Below are 19,691 nucleotides of genomic sequence, written 5' to 3' on the forward strand. Positions count from 1 at the left end.
TACCGCCAAAGCGATCCAACACAAAAGACATTGCGCGAAGGAAAGAAGAAAATGAACCCTTTGCGCCAACAAGACGCGCGCCACCGTGCAATCGACTTCGGCGAGCGTATATATATACGCGAACGGCCAGCCGAGTGTAATTGAGGGGCAATTTCTGCGTTCGCAAAGCTTCGCGACCGAAACTGACATCACAGCTCTGAGACTGCGGAGAAATCGAGAAGAGGTTTCAGACAGATGAGGAACAACGGGCGGTCTACGTGCTCAGCCGCTTTCCCTTTGCCTGTTTGTGTTTCATTAGAGGCATTTAAACAATCTGTCTCCGAAGAAAAGGTACGGGGAGATTTCAGCACCTTGGCAACGAGGGAAGGAAGGAGGGGGAGAGGGGGAGTGCTTTTCGCGTTGGGTCCACGGGCGAATTATTCTCGGCTTTGGAGGGGAATAGAAGCAAGAGTAAAATGCCACCCACGGGGCTTGTCGTCGTCTTGGTTTCCTCCCCTCTGAGAAACTTGGAATAGCACTGCTTGCGCGGCTTACGAATTTCTGGCACTCCGTTTAATCTCGTTTGCTGCGCTGAATGTATCCAGTGGTGGAAAGACAGAAAAAAAAATGCTATCGAGTGCACAGATAAACAGAGACACTGGTGATTCGAGGAAGCGATAAGAAAATTGTCAGTGCATGTGAAGCTTCCGACTATGAGTCACATACAGTCCGATATCTTTTACCTTACCCTCCTTCATAGACAGTCATCAATTCTCTCTCTCTCTTCATGTGCTGTAATGCAAAGTGTGGCTATAAATTGCTATAGGCGGTGTGTCTTCTCCTGAGTTAAACGACGCAAAATCTGCTTAGTCTTTATCGTGTGTAATTAGACAAATCGTTAAGGCTAAGCTGAACCAGCGCGACTAAACAAGAATAGACGAAAAAAAAAAGTGGGGGGGGGGGGGAAGCAGTACGCACTGCCCAGAACAGTCCTGTGGTGTGCGTTTCTCTGTGTGTTTTTATTCAGACGCGCTGTTTCACCTTAGTTTTAAAGGATGAACCAACTAACCCTTACCAAGATGTTACCGATTCCCAAATTGTTTTCGGACGGCAGACGAACTTTCTTCGCACAAACATACGGTTTTGAACGGCCTGTATGCTTAGAAAGAGGAATAAAATCTGAGTGGGAAATGTGTTTCCAGTAACGGAGAGTTTGACTTTGTCATTGCGAGCTGCGCACTCCACATCGTTTGTGTTAGGGCAAGATAATGTATTTGTAGGCAAATACGTAAAAGTATGAGGGAAATATACAACACGACAGATATTTACGGCCACCTAGTTTGCACCCCCCGCAAATAGAGAAAAGGTATGCTTCCTTTTATAGTTATTTTTTAGTTCGCGTGCGCACAGCAGTGCGAAAATATTGAAATATGCCTGTCGAAGTGCGAGTAGAATAAACGCACGGACATATGAAACAAACATTCGCTGGCGAATCACAACTGGGCGTGTGAGCTTCATCGCTTCGGAACGTCTTCGCGGGGTGGCGGGTCTGCGCCCGTTAATGAACGAGATGTACGTGTAAAGTTTGCTCGGCACGTGACATGTTGTCGGGAGAGCAATGCTCAGATCGCTGCTTGTCTATAGGGAGATATTACGCCTGTTACCATAATGAATCTGCATTTCATCGCCGGTTGATTGTGAACCTAAATCATCATCAAGCAGCATCCTCATTCTGCTTAATGACTGTTATAATCCAAGGAAAGACGCAAATTTTATTGCTACCTCGAGCATGCTTACAAACGAGCATCGTTGTAAGCAGTCTAAAAGTAAAACTTCGGAGACAACGCGCCCTTCTGGTCGCTTTGCTTTTAGTGTAATTCTGTTACGCTGATATACTGACGTTCTCTGCGGAACTAACGCCTGCTAATTGCATTTCCTTTCAATTCACTCACATTAGCGCGCTTGTGTCCAGAAATGCAATCAGTCATACTGCTGAATTCTCTTTGCAAACCCCTCCTTTCCTCCACCCCGGTGCAGGGTAGTAAACCAGAAACTTTCATCTGGTTAATATCCCGGCCTTTTCTCCCTTTCTATGTCTCTCGCTGGATACACCAGCTCTCGCTAGATGACCAGCTGATTACGGTAAGGGCTGACGGCTCCTCACTATGCTGTGCAATGTCTTTATTTATTAACCATTACTACCAAAACCATCGGCGATCATAACAGGAACTAACTTCAGCTTGACCACAGACATCTTCTCCTTCCAATATCAAACGCCAGGCGCGGCTCGCACGAATCATTTTACAAGCGAGTAAATGATAGCTGCAGTTAATCTGATAATGCTCAACGTATCGTAAATGCTAGGCTGCTTTGGTACTTCAACGTTCTCAATGAAACACGATCTACTTAACACATAGCCTGTAGCAGCGTTTTTAATACGCTGGAGAGAGTTTTCGGTTGGGAATAGTGGAGCGAACATCTTACTAATTAATTATTTACTGAACTAATTAAGTTATAATAAAAATAATAATTCATTGCTCTTGTACCAAAAAAAAAGCATTTCTGTCCGTGGCCAGAAATAAAGGGAAAGTCCTAGTTTTCCTTGATGAGTTTTGGGCATTACAAGGTTAAAAGGCTGCGCATGACGAAGCGATAACAGGTTGCCGCGCAATTAGTTGGCTGCTGACAAAAGATGTGACATTCGCGCGAAATTTCGTACCTTTGTCACCGGACAACCTCTGGGCTGCCATCTCCCCGCGCACACACACATGCGCGTATTCACCGCGTCTTCTCTTCCAATATCTCTCTCATCTTTCGATAAAGTTTCCTCCTCCTCTTCTATTCCGTTCTTCACGCATAGGGCAGCCAACCAGACATTTTTCTGGATAAGGTACGTCCCTGCCCTCTCCCTGCCCTCTCCATTCCTCTACATCGGGCTGGCCCTCCCGGTGTAGCCACATCCCTCCTTCCGGCTCTCCGCCCTCCCCCATCACCAGGCCAAGGTGCGCGCGATACTCTTGAATGGAGCCGATTCTCTCACCGGTCCCACGCAGCTCCCGCGCGCACTATAAGCCCACGTACACGTGCTGGCGCTGTCGGAGAGTAGAGCCACGTGCGACCGGAGAGGCAGGACTTCGCCTCGCGCTTGCGCAGTCACACACTCCGAGCTCCGAGAGCACCGAGACCGGATCATCTCACGCGAGGCCCCGTCAGTCGCGCGGTGGCATCGGAGGAGGCGCGCAGACGCCCCGGTTCTCTGGTCGCTGGCAGAGACGGCGGCGACCCGAGAGGAGGCTTTTTGGGGGGCGGACTCCTTCGACGCCTCGAGTCCCGTTTCGCGGGCTGCCGGATGAGTAGTGCGCGTCCGGCTACGAAAGGCGTGCGCGGATTTTGGAAGCTCCGAGTCTCCGAGGCTTTTTTTTTTTTTTTGTCTTCTCGCGATATTTGACGTGTGCTCGTGGGCGGCCGTAGTTTCTGGCCGTTCTCGGTGGTTCCCAGCGAGGGTCGACGTCGTCCGAACCTGAAGTTGGTGTGAAGTGCGTGAGCGTTCTTCGTGTCCGGGCCTGTTCGCTGGCTAATTTCGTAGTTTCGGCGGGCCACGTGCGTATTTCACCGCTCATTCTGGAATCACGTTCTCTTCGCTCGCTCGAGCTTCGCGAAATGTTTCGCTTTTAATAGCTGTTTCACAATTTTGAACGGGCGGGTGTCAATACTTTGGCGTGTCGCGAGGACTACGAAACTCAGTTTTCGCGCGCTGACAGCCGACTTTGCAGATCAGGTTGCAAGTACAGGTGTGGATTGTCGCCTTATACAGCGTATGTTGGGAAACTTTCGCGTGTCGTTGGAGCTTAGCTGTACTGATCAAAAAGATGATCGCGTGTCTGCGCCTTTGATTAAAAAGGCATACTGATACCGAAATAGTTAAAGAAATTTTCTTATACCCATCAGCATAATGTACAAAGCATATGACAAAAACTGAAGCTAATAAAATCGAATTTTTCTTATTCTCTGGTGGACAAACGGCACACGAGATTCACAACAACTCATAAAAGATTTTTAATGCGCGTCTCTTCTTCCATTCTAGTTTACTTGCGAGCACGCGACAGCTATCAAAGTTTATTTTTCTTTCCTTTTTTCTGTTTTGGTGGGGCACTATTAAATTTGTTTATTCATAGTCGTTCCAGTATGGTCTTTCTTGCGGGTCTTAACCCGCGTTTCTTTATTTTTACACCTATTCAAGCGCAGTGTTTAATTTTCTGTTATTATCTAACCCTCATGTTGAGCAAGCAAGAAATCTTACTTAAGGTGACGTTCCAAAACAGTTTGTCATTAAGCGTCAAGTGTATGTTTATATTTACTAAATCAGAATAAAATGGCACTCATTGCTCAAAATGAATTACATGAATCGAATAAGTTATTGACCTTTATGTTGCAGCCTCCCATAACATTGTAACATGGCTTGGCAGACAGGCACATCATCAATGTGAGTTCTATTCCACAGTTGAAATGCACGCTTCATAATGTGCGAAATCACGGTCAGAACACGGCACCGGTTTCCTGTGTTTTCAGTTGGGTCTGCCATATTGACGAAAGCACTGACCATTACTTCAAGGGCTGAAACCAACAGCTATATTGATTTACTACTAGAATATCGATCGGGCTAGCCCTCATTTTCCTGATTTTGCACGAATTCCCGAAGTTTCATGAATTTGATGGGCTCGTGAACACAGGCTGTGTTAGCCTAAATGCATATATATATATATATATATATATATATATATATATATATATATATATATATATATATATATGTATCATTCTTGCTTGCACTGTGTAAAACATGTGATGCGGCACGGTGTACTTGGAGAACTCAATTGGCTCTCTCATGCACAAATTACTGTTAAGTAATGTCGAAATTAAGGTTTCCGCAACGTACTTTCTCAGGTACAGTGCTGGTCGAGTGGCGGAAGCGGTGACCCCCATGAAGTGATGTTGGTACGCTGCCTGCTATCAACCAACGAGTCCAACCAAGTTACTCTCTCGTCCTCCAATGGAGCCTACAGGGTGGCAACGCCGATCCGGTGCAAGACGCGACACTACGCGCGGAACTCTGCCGAGACAGACGCCACCACTGACTGCGCTGGTCCCGGCTCCATCAGAAAGCGCGGTCACGTGCACATCTAGCTTCTCGGAATGTGCATCGCCTTGTCGCAAAGCGTCCCCAAACACCAAAAGACGCTCCGCCGCCTGTCGGCCGTCGAACAATTTGGCAGAGTCTGTGTTATAATCGTTGAAACCCTGGCCGTTTAACAACCAACTTGCGATCTCCTAAATCAGCGAAGCAAAGAAAGAGACCGGACAGTATGGCGACGGAAACGGGATCTCCTACTCCCGTCGCTTCTTCGTCGGGACTGAGGAGGGCGACGACACCTCCCGCAATTCTCGCACCGTCGGTCGAAATTCAGGCCGACGTCGAGGAAGAAGCTGCGGACGAGGGGAACGCTGGCACGTCTGGCCGTCAGCAGCAGCAGCTTAAGGCGAAGCAACAGCAGCAAACGAGGTCGGACAGCTTCGGACGTCCCGAGAGGCCATCGTCGCGGTCCGATCCCCCGCGGCAGCTGAGCAGCGCCGAGCAGCGCATCGCGGCCGCCATCCGTCAGCACTACTACCCGGAGGGCGGCTGGGGTTGGGTGGTGTGCGTCTGCGTGTGCCTCGTCAACGCCCTCAGCTGGGGCATGCAGCTCAACTACGGGGTCATGCACGCTGCGGCGGTCCAGCAGTTCGGCGAGGAGCACGCCTCCGAAGCACGTGAGTGGCGACTCATCGCATGGCACCGTAGGATTTTATAAACACAATTACTAGACGAAAATGAAGCGTTAGTGTCCATGGTAACCGCGAGCGTTGCGATTAGACCAGCGTGGGAATTGCGGTTGGCGCGTAGATTTGTTCAGGCTTCCGGAGTTCTGGAGTTCAGGCTTCCGGCTTGAAACTGCACTGAGACTTTGCAAATGGATCGTTTTCGACGAAAACGTGCGTTGTAAATGCGACAACCCACGATGCTTAGGCCTGTTCGCAGTCTTATCACCATCTGCGTTTAAACAAGAAAAAATTGGTTTTCCTTGAAATCTAGCCCAATAGAGAACAGATATTGTGTAGTAAGTAAAGCTACACGTACGTTTGAAATCACAAGCACGGAGATCAGACAAATCCATATACCAACTATCATTCCCACGGTATAGCTGAACTATTCTAGCACTAGAGTTCTCTTCAATAATTTCAGTAGGAAGCGTCGTGGGAATCGGTGGTTTCGGAGCGCTCCAGGTAGCGCAGAGCCGCGTAAGGCGGCATTACAGCAGCGTTACGAAAATGAAGGTCTTTAAAAAGTAATAATGAGCCTTCATTGTACACACGGTGTGCTAGTATGAAATGGAACAGTAGCTTTTCGTTTAAAGCCGGTAATTTTCCTCGTTCCTGCACTGGAACAATAATTTCTTTAAAGAGATTTTTGAGTGGGATTTATCAACGTAAAACTGTATCACAATTATCATATAGGGACGTTTTAATTTACACGCTCGCGAGAATCACTTGCACCTGTTCAAGTGGCGCGGAGTGCACTTACTATAGAGCCTCGAAATATGGAGCCTACAGCTAGTTACTGCATTACCTGCCTTACTTACGGCACAGCTGATGCGCTGCCAAAGCACTCTTTAATAAGCGATCAGAGATGCAATCATTACTCTTGTTTAATTATAACGCTAAAAACCCAAGTGAAGTTTCCCTTCTAGAAGCTTTCTGGTTGGAGTTCTAATGCTTCGCTACTTCTCGCTTTTGGCACAACTTCATCGGAATATTGAACTACCTGGCTTGACCCTGGCGAAAGTTTGGCCGACCGTTGCCCAAGGTAACCGAGGACGTTTTCCAATGCGGGAAAGTACTCACTTCCTAAAACCTCTCGTGGAACGCGCCTCTCCCCACTGCCCCCGTGTTGCACCGTAAAACAATCACTAAAACTTCTTTGTAGTCAAGCGTTTCATGAAAATCCGTCTGGTCAGGTAACACGCTGATGAAGTTTCGATCCCTGAGCAAGTCAAAGGGAAAAAACAGAAACGTTTCGGAGACCGTACAGGTTCCTCGCTTAGACTAAAGAAGACAAAAGCCTTTTGCAGCTTTTTACGTGCCAAGACGGGACTGCTCCCGCTCAGTAGAGGAGTAGCTAGCGGGAGTAGTCATATCCGATAAAGTGCTATCTCGTCCACGTATTGTAAAGACAAGTGGTTGATAATAAATAAGAACATTACAGAGTCGAATAACCAGGTTCAAGTGGAATAAAAAATTGCAAAAATAATAATAATAATAAAAGCGAATAGGCAGGGTTACAAGCCTGAGTACTGTTCTTATACGCTATGTAGAGGAATCAGTAATGACTTAAAAGAGAGCTCGACTTCCAGAGAAGCAAACGAATGTTATGTGATAACGCCGCTCCATGCCGGTCTATCTGAGAAGCTACTGAAGTAAACCGATATCTTTTGATTTTATTTCTGTAGAGCTCCTTTTTTTTTAAATTGTGGGGTTTTACGTGCCAAAACCACTTTCTGATTATGAGGCACGCCGTAGTGGAGGACTCCGGATTTCGACCACCTGGGGTTCTTTAACGTGCACCTAAATCTAAGCACACGGGTGTTTTCGCATTTCGCCCCCATCGAAATGCGGCCGCCGTGGCCGGGATTCGATCCCGCGATCGCGTGCTCAGCAGCCCAACACCATAGCCACAGAGCAAACACGGCGGGTGTAGAGCTCCTTTGTTGCATGAAAACTGCCAGTCTTGATCAAGGCCTTCATGCTTCTTGGCAAATATACGACCACTCCAAACTAAGACAAAAAGAAACGATATGCTTACATTGCTGGGTTATGTATAGCACACCTTGGATGTTCCTCCGAAGTCCCTTGTTGATTTAATTTGTTGATGATTAGTGCGGCACACTGTCACTAGAGAGATAACCGCCATCAATAAACGGACTCTCGTGGACTGATCACGCCTAGAATAAACGAAGAGCGCTTAACCGTGCTCAGAATAATGCAATCAGAAAAGTCACAACGCAACTCTTCGAGATTACACTAGACTATACTCGATCAAAGCATCCGGGGCTCGTTAAAATCGCGTTTGCTTTGACTGACTCCGTTTACATTACGCCGGTTGCGTGGCGAAATTTGCCAGGCGGGGCCTCCTTTGCGCCTCTGCATGCGCTGCCGCCTTGGGCACCGAGATCATCGATCAATGCGAGATTACGCTGCGCAGTTGATCTCCTTATGGGACGAAATTGGCAGGGGTGCCAGGTTAGGAATCGGGAGTGGGTTCGCACGGTCGGCGCGATTGATTAATTGGCTTTCTCGCTTGAGAACGTGGGCACGCAGAATGTTTGTGCCGCTAGTATACTGCAAGTGTGACGTTCTGTGCTCACTGGAGGCTTAAGCGCATCTCGAGCTCGTGTTTCCTTTGAGCTTGAACTGAAAAATTTACTAGCCTCTTTGAAATCCCTTCGTAAGAATAGCAAAAAAAAAAGGAAGGATGTATAAACGCTACGGACTCTGCATACGTATGCTTGGCCCATTGCCGATTTTTTAAGAGAGCGTGCGGGTCTCGGACGAAATGTGCGTGTCTTATGCAGTGCTAATATTGCAGATACGAGTCATATGTTTTTCTTTCATGAAAAAGTTGCATGATTTCATGACGTCGTCTTTGTTGTCGTCGTCGTTGTCATTGCTTTTTCTGTTTTTGTTGTTGCTGCGGTTATTGTTGTTGTCGTTGTTGTTATTATTGTTGTTATGTTTTGCGACAGTATGGGAAGTTTTGCCACTGAAGAGCCCACGATTCTATAGTTGTAGCTTGTGGTTTACAGTAGTAGGCGCGACCAATACAGTTTTTCAACCTTTCAGACTTCATGCCTGGACTGAATTGTGAATGAGTTTTTTTTTTTTGTTCGCTGAATACAAGCCCCGTAAACAAACTTGTGACGTCTGTACTGCATATTGTGTACAATTAACGCCTTTTTATTTTCGTGCGCTTTGATTTCGAGATCTGACTGTAGCCGTGTTGCAGTTCAGCTTCTTTGCAGGATTTAGACTAGACCATCGAACTTCTCCTCCCATGTGAGGTTTTTCTCTCTGACAATTATCGAAACAAACCACATGTAACCGCGGCACTCGCATTCATGCTTCCCCTCTCTAACGACTGAGCTTGCTTTGAGCTCCTTCTTCATTTGTCTGTGCATTGCAGAGCAGAAGAAGAAATTTCACCACAGTGGTGGGACCGGAGCCGTTAATGAAACGAGAGGGAGAAACGGCTCAGAGGTGTCAATTTGGGTTGTGAAGTCAACTCCACGTAGAATAGAGACGAGTACTTGCTATAATTCCAATTACAGCTGGGAGCGCGACTCGGTATGCAAGCTGTAGCGAAGTTAGAATCCGGCCTTCGGGATTGTCTGACGACGAAAGGACGTGTCATTATGTCACATTGTCACAGATTGAATTACACCCATGCATTGCCAAGGCCACACACGTAGCCAGTCGCGACGGCGTGATTTCACAACGACACAGACGATCAATTAACGTTTCTTGCTGGCGTTCGTATGTCAAGGTAGCGACTTCGCGGCTTAGTAAAGGAAATGTGCCAGCTTTTTTCAATGACTATACGCCAATGCCTTTGATCGAAAGGCGGGATTCGTAATCCTTACTGAGCGATTTGCCTTTCGGAAGTCTTAGACCAAAGTAAAAATGAACTTTTGTCCTAGCGGGTAATTCATTTCAAGACCCGCAAAGTACAAATGAGCGTGTTTGATGATGTTCCCTGAGGGACACTTAGGTTCAGGCGGCTTCTTTTTCCGTCATTTCTGCAGCCGCGATCACGGCGTTGATGATGTACGCGGTATGCTATTCTTATCAGTGTCTAACAGCGAGTCAATTAGCAACAAATTACTTGGGTTATTAGGCAAAAGCAAAACTTCGAGAGACCTTACTTCCGATGAAAATACGTGAAACAAACCTAAGTATGATGTGTTCCTAACTAATGTTAACACAGAAAGCTGGACACGGCTGAAAGGGAAAACAGCTGGCAAAAAGATCGTCTACAACATTTATCTGTGAATCTCATTAATGAATTGATTAATGCAGTATTAAAACCACCGGCATTGCATCTGAGCTAACCACCGTCTGCTAGCCGCCTGATTAGCTCACATGGTAGAGCGGCTGCCCTGGAAAGGCGGTGGTCCCGGGTTCGAGCCCTGGACCAGGACGAATTTTTCTTCAACTGCGAGGCATTTCTTTCGAGGAACCCGTATGGGTTTCCTTTGTAGCAATTGCTACGATTGGGTGGATGCCTCATTTTCCCTTAACTGATTACTTCTCTCCACCTTGCGGGTTTCCGCAGACCTATTACGTCGAACCACCGTACTTTATCCATTTTCATGCGAAGTTCCTGGCCTCTCTGTAACATTGGAAATTAAGGGGTTACACTACACTAAGCGCGAAATTAATTTCCGTAAAGTTATGCTTAGGGATATACAGCTCCCACTCTACTGCGTAACATAACCAGCAACGAAACAACAAATAAAGAAGAGCGACAGGAAAGTAAGGAAAGAGGTGGTCCGAGCCCAGCAGACAAAAGCACGCACCGGGCTGCACAAAAAAAAAAAGAACTTAGGCCGTGTGAATGAAAGCGGGACAAGACTGAAGAGAGACAAAAGCGTAAAACGCACGGAGAGCTACCTCTCTTTGCATATTTTTGCCACTAGTTGGCGCTGTTACAATACATTTCGCAGCACTTTTTTCGAACAGAAGAGTAAAGGACACACCCCACGTCCGCTGAATTCCCGTCTGCAAGCCCAAAACATTAATAGAGAAGGGTTTTGTTGAAAACGAAGAGCTGCAAACTGTGTTTTTTTGTTTTTTGTTGCTGTTTTTTTTTCGTTCGAGCACTGATTCCAGCTCTTGAAAAGAATCGTTAGGAATGCGGCATCACAATGCGCCCGTTAGCAAAATGTCTGTGAAAGTCCTAGCTTAGCTTGGAGCCAGACAAAGGGTGACCACATTCGGGCTATTCAAATAAAAACTCAGCGAATCGGTCGTCCGCAATTATACGTCGGGCGTGATAGGATTCTCCTTGCTTTCGCTGAAGGCACGGACGACGCTCATGCCCTTTTCATTTCTTAAAAAAATAGTATTTCTAAAATTCTTTATTCCGGGCCTCACCATGCCGATAAGCTGTCGACATCGTCCGTGTGTTGTGATTTCATGCGTCTCGGTTGCCCCCTTTGTCAGCACTCAGAATTCGGAAGCAGTGTCCCCACGTCACCACCACACGCAACAGCGATATTAGAAATGTCAGATGGAGAGGAGTGTGCATCTATTGTTCCTTGAAACCGAGCAATGTTTTACCACGACACAGAGAAAAATAAATATTCAAAGATGGCAACTTGTCCTGGCGCCGTGCCACGCTGTCTTCAATCTCTCACTTTCCTTTTATTTTTCTTGGGCTTCTTTCCTTCCACTTTGTTTGCTTCGTTTCCCCACACCAGCCCACTCGGATTTACATTTATTTAAGCTTCTGGCGTAAAGTGAAATCCGTAGCGCTTTGTTTGATTCCTGTATAAGCTATCCAGTTCACATGCATTCGTAGTTGTGTACAGTTATATTCATATGTACCCTTGCACCCTTGCATAATATGTCCGGCCCTGCCAATCCTCTTTTTCTTTTCTTGAGTTCTTTATAGGGCAGCAATAGCAGCATTTTGAAATTGTTAGTTTTCTTCTTTTTTATTTTTGTTAGAGGTGGGCTAATCTCACATATTTCAAATACGAATAGTAGGTATCGGATATCGAATCCAATATTTAATAGACAACCCCAGACGCATATACGTATATACAGAAGCGATATTTTCTTCCTGTGTAGTTAAGTAGCCCGCCTGTACTGATTAGTCCTAAAAAAAAAATAAAGCAGCTGGTTACCGGGCAAGGAATCAGCTTTCAACGCAAGATTACTAATTGTAATTAGAAACTGCACAAATAGTCTGTACATCTTTATAACATGGTTACAAACATGCCTTCGATATATTAACGCCTGATGCATAGAACTGAGCTTTCCCCGAAAGCCTGAATACGCAAATGGTGGCCGAAATAAGATCAGCAGTTGTGGTAAAAGAAGAAAAATAAACACTACTGCAGAAGGATTTGTGCGCCGGAATCACACGTAAAGAGTCAACTGCAAGAAAAACATCTATAATCGTAGCGTAAAAATTAAAGAAAGGAGAGGCTGCATCAATAGGCTATAAAAAACACTTACAGACAACGAGCAAAATTCACAGGTTGTCCCGTACGTTTGTGTCACGAAACCAAAAACTAAACTCGCTTTATCAATTTTGTTCCTGCATTCCTTCGAAAACTTGAGTCGTTTCATTTGCGATACTTTACTTATATATATAGATGCTAGAAAACATTAACGATACTTTAAGAGTCAGTTAACGCGGAATATTTGATTAGCTTTAAATATTTGAAAATACCGAATAGTTCGTTATCGAATGTGAATTCGAATAGTTAGTAGGTAATACTCTATTCGTATTCAATACTTCGAATATTCGCCCTCCCCCCTACTTTTCTTTTTTCGTAAATGTCACTCGTCAATTCAGTGGCAATCACAACGCTACAGACGATTCTAAAAAGAGGCGAAGGCTGACCTTGATCACGAGCGCACTAATATTAGCGGATGCGGCAAGCGTACTAATATTAGCGGCAAGTGAAAAACAGCTTTGCCATGAGCCAAAAGCTAATTTCGGGCTACGGGCGTCGGCCTTCCTATAGTTGACGTCATATCACGTGACGCCCAGAATTGAAAGCTATTTAGGAAGCAGTGCGGGCCCCTCCTCACGCGTCAATTTCAACATTGCAGCCGATTCCAAAAACAGGCGAAGGCTAATTGAATAACGAACGCACTATTATTAGCGGAGCCGGTCGGCAAGTGAAAAAACACTTATGTCATGAGCCAAAAGTTAGTTTCGGCCCATGGATTTCAATCCGAGCGTCAGCCTTGCTTTAGTTGACGTCATATCACGTGACGCGTGGGATTGAAGGCTATTTAGGAATCAGTGGGGGCACATATTCACGCGGCATGCAATTACAACGCTGCAGCCTATTCTAAAAACAGGCGAAGGCTAATTTTGATCACGAACGCGCTAATATTAGCGGAGCCGGTCGACAAGTGAAAAACAAGTATGTCACGAGCACGAAGATTTCTCATTTCGGCCCACGGTTTGGAATGGGACCCTATAGGTTCTCCTATAGTTGGCGACACGTCACGTGACGTGAGGGCTTGGAAGCTATTTAGGATTAAATATCTACATGTTTGCACAGCACGAAAGACGAGTCATCGTCTTTTGCGCTGTGCAAACATGTCGGTATTGACTCACCATCTCGCCCAAGCTTCCATCTTATCTATTTAGGATTAACTGTTTTTTGATTGCGTGCGCTCTTTCCGCGATGTGAACCCTCCATGTACGTATGTATCCCAGTAATTGAGGTTTTTCCTCTTTTGAAACGGACAAACCAATGCCTCATTGAATAACTACGGGACTTATCGTCCGGAAACTGCAGAGTGGACTAAGAGGGACGCCGTATATAGTGAAGGGCTCAGGATTACATTTGACCAACATCCTCTCAAAGCGTGGTACAGTATTATTTTTTGCACTCTGTTCCCCGGCGGAATGTGGTCGCTGGGGCTGGGAGCCGAACCAGCTACCTCCATTCTCAGCAGCATGCACATCACTATATCCGCTGAGCCAACAAAACAGATAACGTCTCATTTCGATGATTAGTCTAGACTGCGATTCGTAATAACTCGCTTTCAACACAGCGCTGAAATCAAGACAACGTATACCTGAAATTTCATTGTCTTGGCTTCTGGGATGGGCCTCTTATTCAGCACCTTTATGCATTTATTGTCGTCTCTCTTTAAATTTTAACCTTTGGCTGATACCTTTGGGCCTTAATTCTTCCTCCAATGACAGTAAACAGTGCCCTATATTTACTTGCAAAGCTGTCAGTGCCTTGCCTAAAATGTTTTTACACTAAGTGCCATTTGTCTCGATTTATCTTACCTCTGCAACTTACAGGTCTCCCCAGATTTCGATTGCTTTCAATTTGTTTTTACTCCACGGTTGTTTATCGCGAGTAGATATTTGTCAGTGGGGTACGGCTGTGTGGCAGAGAAGTTTTCTGCAACGAAAGCTCGAGCGCGAAAAGAAAGCGCCGTGAACGTCGTTTTTGAGAACTGCTGACACGGAAACACGGAAGTGTTTAAGACGGTGAGCTCCTTTTGCGGTTGCCCGAGCCTCGCAGCAGCCCCCTATCGGAATTGTTAGAAAGCCCGTCGAATGCTGAATTGTCTGGCCTCGTTTGTTTTTCTTTGCCTCTGGAGTTTATCACTTTGACTCAACGCTATGTTTTGACGCCAGTGCGTTGCTTTTTTCCTCGCTGCTCTATTATTTTTTGAACAGCTAGACGCGGGAACGCACGAGACCTTAGAAAAGCAAGAACGATGGCGCGTTCTAAAAAACTCTCGTTGTTCTTTATAAAAAGAAATAGAGTGCTTAAACAGAGAAAGTGAGGCAGGAGAAGGAGTGTGCAAAATGGAAATATCGTTTAGGTTCAGCTATCCGTCTTATCCTAAATCACAGTGCACGACGCCAAGCCCTGTCGTAGTCTGTGCGGTTCTTTGTGCGCTGGTGAAAAGACAAAAGTCAGAGGGGAAAAAAAAAAGAAGTCAAGACAAGGAGGTTAGGCAGCACGAAGACTGGCTTGCTACCGCGTGCTGTAGTACAAGGAGATGAGGCGAGTGAAAGATGACTGGAGAGACGAAATGAAACGGAAGAAAATGAAAGAAGGAACGTTATTATAGCAGAAGCCATCCTCGATGATTATCTAACTGAATGCGAAGCCTTTCTCCCCCTGCACATGGCCCAAATGCCGAAGGAACGAACTTCCTCCTGGCAGAAACGCCCACTCTAGCACCGCCAAATGCGCCGGGCTGCGACACCTTGACGACGTACGACCGGAGCCAGAGGCTGCCGCGGACGCTACACGCCACACGTTATTTGTCTTCGACAAAGTGCTTTTGAAAGCACGCGCCTGCGTCCCGCAAGTGGCAGTCCTCCAATCTGCGCCGGCCGCTTGGTCTCGGTGGCCTGTCCAGCGGCCATTTGCCTGGCGTGCCGCTATTCTTCGGCCCAGCGTCGCTTCTCTTCTTGCTGGCACTCCATGGCCGCACGTAGCGCGTCGGCCCGTCGCTTCGCCACTTCTGTACGCATCGCATACCTCTGTAGTCCCTGCAGGGCATATGCTCCTATTTTGCTTGTTGTATCTTACGCTCCTCTGTCGCTCATTGTTGCACCTGCAAGCACAGGCCTACGCGCAACATAACGCTGCTAGTGCAACCGAGCCACGTCTATAGTCTTGCGCGCACGCCCGTACCGACGAGTGGAGCAAGGAGAGGAGAGGCGCCATGCCAGTAGCGCTGTGCGAGTGGACGCGTGGGAGAGCGCGGACATGCGTGTGGGGATGCGCGCACATCGGCGACAAAACCCTGTGATCTTGGAGGGCCTATAGCGCTTGCCCTTGGCTCCGACGAGGCAAATGAAGTTCTGCGCACGTGAAGCTGTGCGCATCAACGCGATTAGATATCGAGCCTATCGCTCATACCGTAAGTCCTCAAAAATTGGAGCTGGTCTACGTTTAAACCCACTTGGGCAAAGCAGTCTGGACCAGCACATGGGTTCTCTTATATCTGTACTTGGATGCGGCGCGCACGCAAGCAAGCAAGCAACCAACCAAGCAAGCGTGTGTGCGTGCGTGCGTGCGTGCGTGCGTGATCATCTCCCCAGTCCGCAGAGAATGAATGGAAGGGAACTACTTTGTAAGAGTTACTTGACGAGCTGAAGTAAACAAGCACTGTTAACTTCACGAAAATCTATTCCTTATACCTTCATGAACTAATATTTACAGAAGTGTTGTTTGTTTTGTTTTGTTTATGTGGGTATATTGTACTTTGTAGGGCAGAGAGAGAGGAAAGCCATAAGGGAAATGAAGGGAGGTCACCTACGCTGAGCACGGTTGTCTACAAAGCACCAGAGAAAGCGAACTTAAAGATGATAAGAAGGAGTGATGTTCACATTTTTGACGGACACACACACACACACATAAAATGAAGGATTCATTGTTCAGCACAACACAAGTGGCCATACAGACTGGTGCATCCAGAGAAGCACAGCAGTGCTTTCCCGACTTTGCACATTGAAGACACACGAGTTCACGAAAGGCAGAATTGCAATGGTAGCAATATACCTCTGTCATGAAGTAATACCCGTCCGTCTCCATAGATTGTCTGCCAACTATAAAGTTGATAGCACGCGTGCGCATGCCTACATGAGCACATCTCACTCGATGGCCATGTGCACGCGCTGCCTAAGCGCTGGCGTGAGGAAGAGCCGAAGGCGCGTGCTATCAAATTACGTCGACCTGGCGCGGCTTCTTTGGTGCTCGCCGCCGTACTCAAACGAGCTGTGTAAAACGTTGCACCGAGTCAACCGCATTTAGTCAAGTTACCTTTGGAAACAAACAAGTGTCATCACGATACTATTACCTTCGGTGCGTCGTAGCCGTGTCCGCCTCTCAGTGCCTCATTGCACGAAGGATTTTCCTGCATCGAGTCGGTGTCTGCATAAACTGTATGCAACATCACTTGCATGCTACGGATCCCCGACCAACGATGAATCTCACGATGGCCAGACCAAGGAAACACGCAGAAAACCTTCGGCTACGCGTCCACTCTAGCGCTTGCTCAGGCCAGTGCCGAAGAACACACGTAAACACAGCGTCGCCGACAGAGACGCCACTCGTTGCTTTGGGCCATCACCAAATTGGATCGCACCACGGGCAGACAGATCGCATTGTGGTCGCCATTACAGAACCAGGCGTGCAGCTGAGCTTTCTTTTCTATACTCTCGCCGTGCCTTGCTTGCCCTTATTGCTCGAAGCTGTATTAAATGTCACTTACGCTGAGTGACGTCAGACATTGAAAATCGAATAATCGTGATAAGATGTTTTGTGCCTCCTTGTTCATGAGTATTCATATTACAGTTTGGTAGCTCTTCGCTAATGGAGAACCTTCCACTGAAACTTTCTTCTTTCGTTAACTGGCCACTTTCTAGAACCTACGCGTATTTTGCCGAACAGAGTAAGAACCAGTCCAGGTATTTTAACGATAGATGGACATTCACCACGAACGAAATCTCGAGAAACACATTAAACATGAGTCCTTTATCTTGTTCTTTTCTTTCTTCTTCCTTCTAGTGACTCTAAAATACATATATGATGTTCCTATGATATACAATGGGATAGGGCTGAGGCTTAACTCCTGTCATGGTCTCAGATGAAGCAGCATTAAAACCTCTAAAGACCTAATCATCCTTCATGATTGACCAAGCGTATGCCGCTACGAAATGTGGGCCGGGTTAATTACAAGCGCGTTGATGTCGGATGCTTGTTAGACTTGTTTCAAATGACTGCCGATATTTTTTGGCTGTCTGTATTTTATTTTTTCTACCGTTGTGTCTTGAAGAACCAGCGGCGTGGCGAAGTCCGCACATCAGTTGCCTTACACAGTATACGCCGATGACACCTGCATGTGGACGTCAGGGGTAACAGGTCCTAAGGTGCGCGCGAGACTTCAAAAAGCCGGACTTCAACATGGGCGCATCTAAGAAAACGAGGCCTCCTGATTACACCTGAGAAATGTGCGCTGGTCGCGTTTACGCGGAAGCAGATGAGCTCTTACACCATATCTATCAATCGGCAGAACCTCTGTTACGGACGCAAAAGACACACAGATTCTTAGGGGTGATCGTCGATAGAGTCCCCATGTATCCTACCGGAAGAAACGTATAACCAGCTTTTCGCTCATTTTCAAATTTCTTGGAGGTAAAACGTGGGGTACGTCAGTACACGCGATGTTACCATTCTACAGGACGCTATTTGTCGGGTATCCGAGATGCAACTCAATTATACTGAGCAATATCTGCGGAAGTAACGTCCGCACAAACGAGAGTGCTCAGGCAGGCACTCAGGGATTTGTCTGATTGCCGCGTCGCAGATCAACGACAGAAACTATTGCGGTAGCCCAAGATTACCCAGTCACAACACATATGACATTGGAAGCGCTCAGAGCACACATCAGACACATTTCCCGCGCCCCTTTCCACTACCTCGTCATGCTGCCAAAACACCTACCCAGTGCTTTCTCTCGCCAGAAGATATCGGCGTGCCGTGAATGCCTCCCCAGAGATTATACGCCTGCCGAGAGGCTGCTGACACCTTGTCGGTGTTTGGCTCGCCCGCAAGTTCGACTCTCGTTACCGGGAGTTCAAACGAAAGCAGGATTCTCGTCTTCAGCTCTCAAACAGCTATTTCTACACATTCTGCACCAGACATAAAAGGACCATCTTCACGTTTACACTGATGGCTCGACAACAATGGACGGAGCAGGAGCTGTGATCTTCCCCGAAAAAGGCGCAACCATTCAGCTTAAACTTTCTTCACCGGACAATGTCGATTTCTGCGGAGCTTCCTGCACTTCCCAGCTCACGTTGCTTGATTTCATGAAGATCTGCTACGAAGATGGAGCATATTTGCCGATTCCAAGGCAGCTCTGCAATGTCTGCTATCCGCTCTTCGTCGTGGGCCACAAGACAAACTTTAGCTGGAAATAAGGCAACTATATCACCAACTAGCAGAGAAAGGACATGACATCACTTTTCAGTGGCTTCCAGGCTCTGCGGCATCATGGGCAACGAACATCCCGATGAAGCTGATAGGAGGGCTCACGAAGGTGCCGTGCAGAAATCTATCCCGCTATAAAGAACCGATGCAGCAACAAGGCTTTACATACTCGCGCGTGTTGCCACACGATCGATGTGGAACACGCCATGTTTCCGGCATACTTGACTGCACCGCCTTGACCTATACCTCCAACTACTCATTCCATCTGAACTATAGCGAATCGAGACAACTGCTCTCTGTGGCTTACGAATGCATTTGCTCGCAGCACCTGAATGGCTGACAGTGCTGCCTGTGATAGTTGCTGCAGCGAGGACACAGTCGAACATATCCCATGTTATTGTCCTCGCTACAGCTCCCTGAGTCAGTCACTCGTTACGGTGTTGGCATGCCTCGACGACCGGCCACTTTCTGAGCAGACGATCTTGGAGTGCCGTCTGATGCGGCCTTCACAGCAGAAGCCGACGAAGGCGCTATTCAAGTTCCTCCGGTCAAGATGCCTGTTTGAACGACTGTGACACTCCCGCGTTTATTTGTATGTGTTCTTTTTGTCTACCTCTCTTTCTATGTGCATGTATTCTTTCTTTGCCTTTCTGTCTCCCCATACCCCTCCGCAGTGCAGGGTAGCAAACTGGATATCTATCTTCCGGTTAAGCTCCCTGCCTTTGACACCTCAGTTATCTCTCTCTCTCTCTCTTCAGATACCGGTCAGCCATATTTAAACAAACCTGAACTCTTTGAGATGACATACGAGATACCCCAACTTTGTGGATGAATGATAATCGCATTGAGTCCAACCTTCTAGAACAGGAAGTCTGACTAGTCAGTAAGATGGTCCGC

General features: G+C 46.9%; 1 protein-coding gene across 2 annotated transcripts in view; it reads left to right on the plus strand.

Annotated features, from left to right (window-relative positions):
* The first annotated feature begins 3,082 nt into the window (after positions 1–3,082).
* The window catches only part of LOC142585602 (monocarboxylate transporter 13-like), a 60,482-nt gene continuing 43,873 nt past the window's right edge, over positions 3,083–19,691 (plus strand). The window contains exons 1-2 of one of the 2 annotated variants that reach the window (XM_075696486.1): positions 3,083–3,579; positions 4,924–5,787. In XM_075696486.1, the coding sequence (XP_075552601.1) occupies positions 5,343–5,787 (445 nt within the window). In that variant the 5' untranslated portion in view covers positions 3,083–3,579; positions 4,924–5,342. The remainder of the gene's footprint in view (positions 3,580–4,923; positions 5,788–19,691) is intronic. The other variant, XM_075696487.1, reaches the window with a different exon arrangement.

Source organism: Dermacentor variabilis, chromosome 6 (genome assembly GCF_050947875.1).
Source record: "Dermacentor variabilis isolate Ectoservices chromosome 6, ASM5094787v1, whole genome shotgun sequence".
Classification (NCBI taxonomy): Eukaryota; Metazoa; Arthropoda; class Arachnida; order Ixodida; family Ixodidae; genus Dermacentor; species Dermacentor variabilis.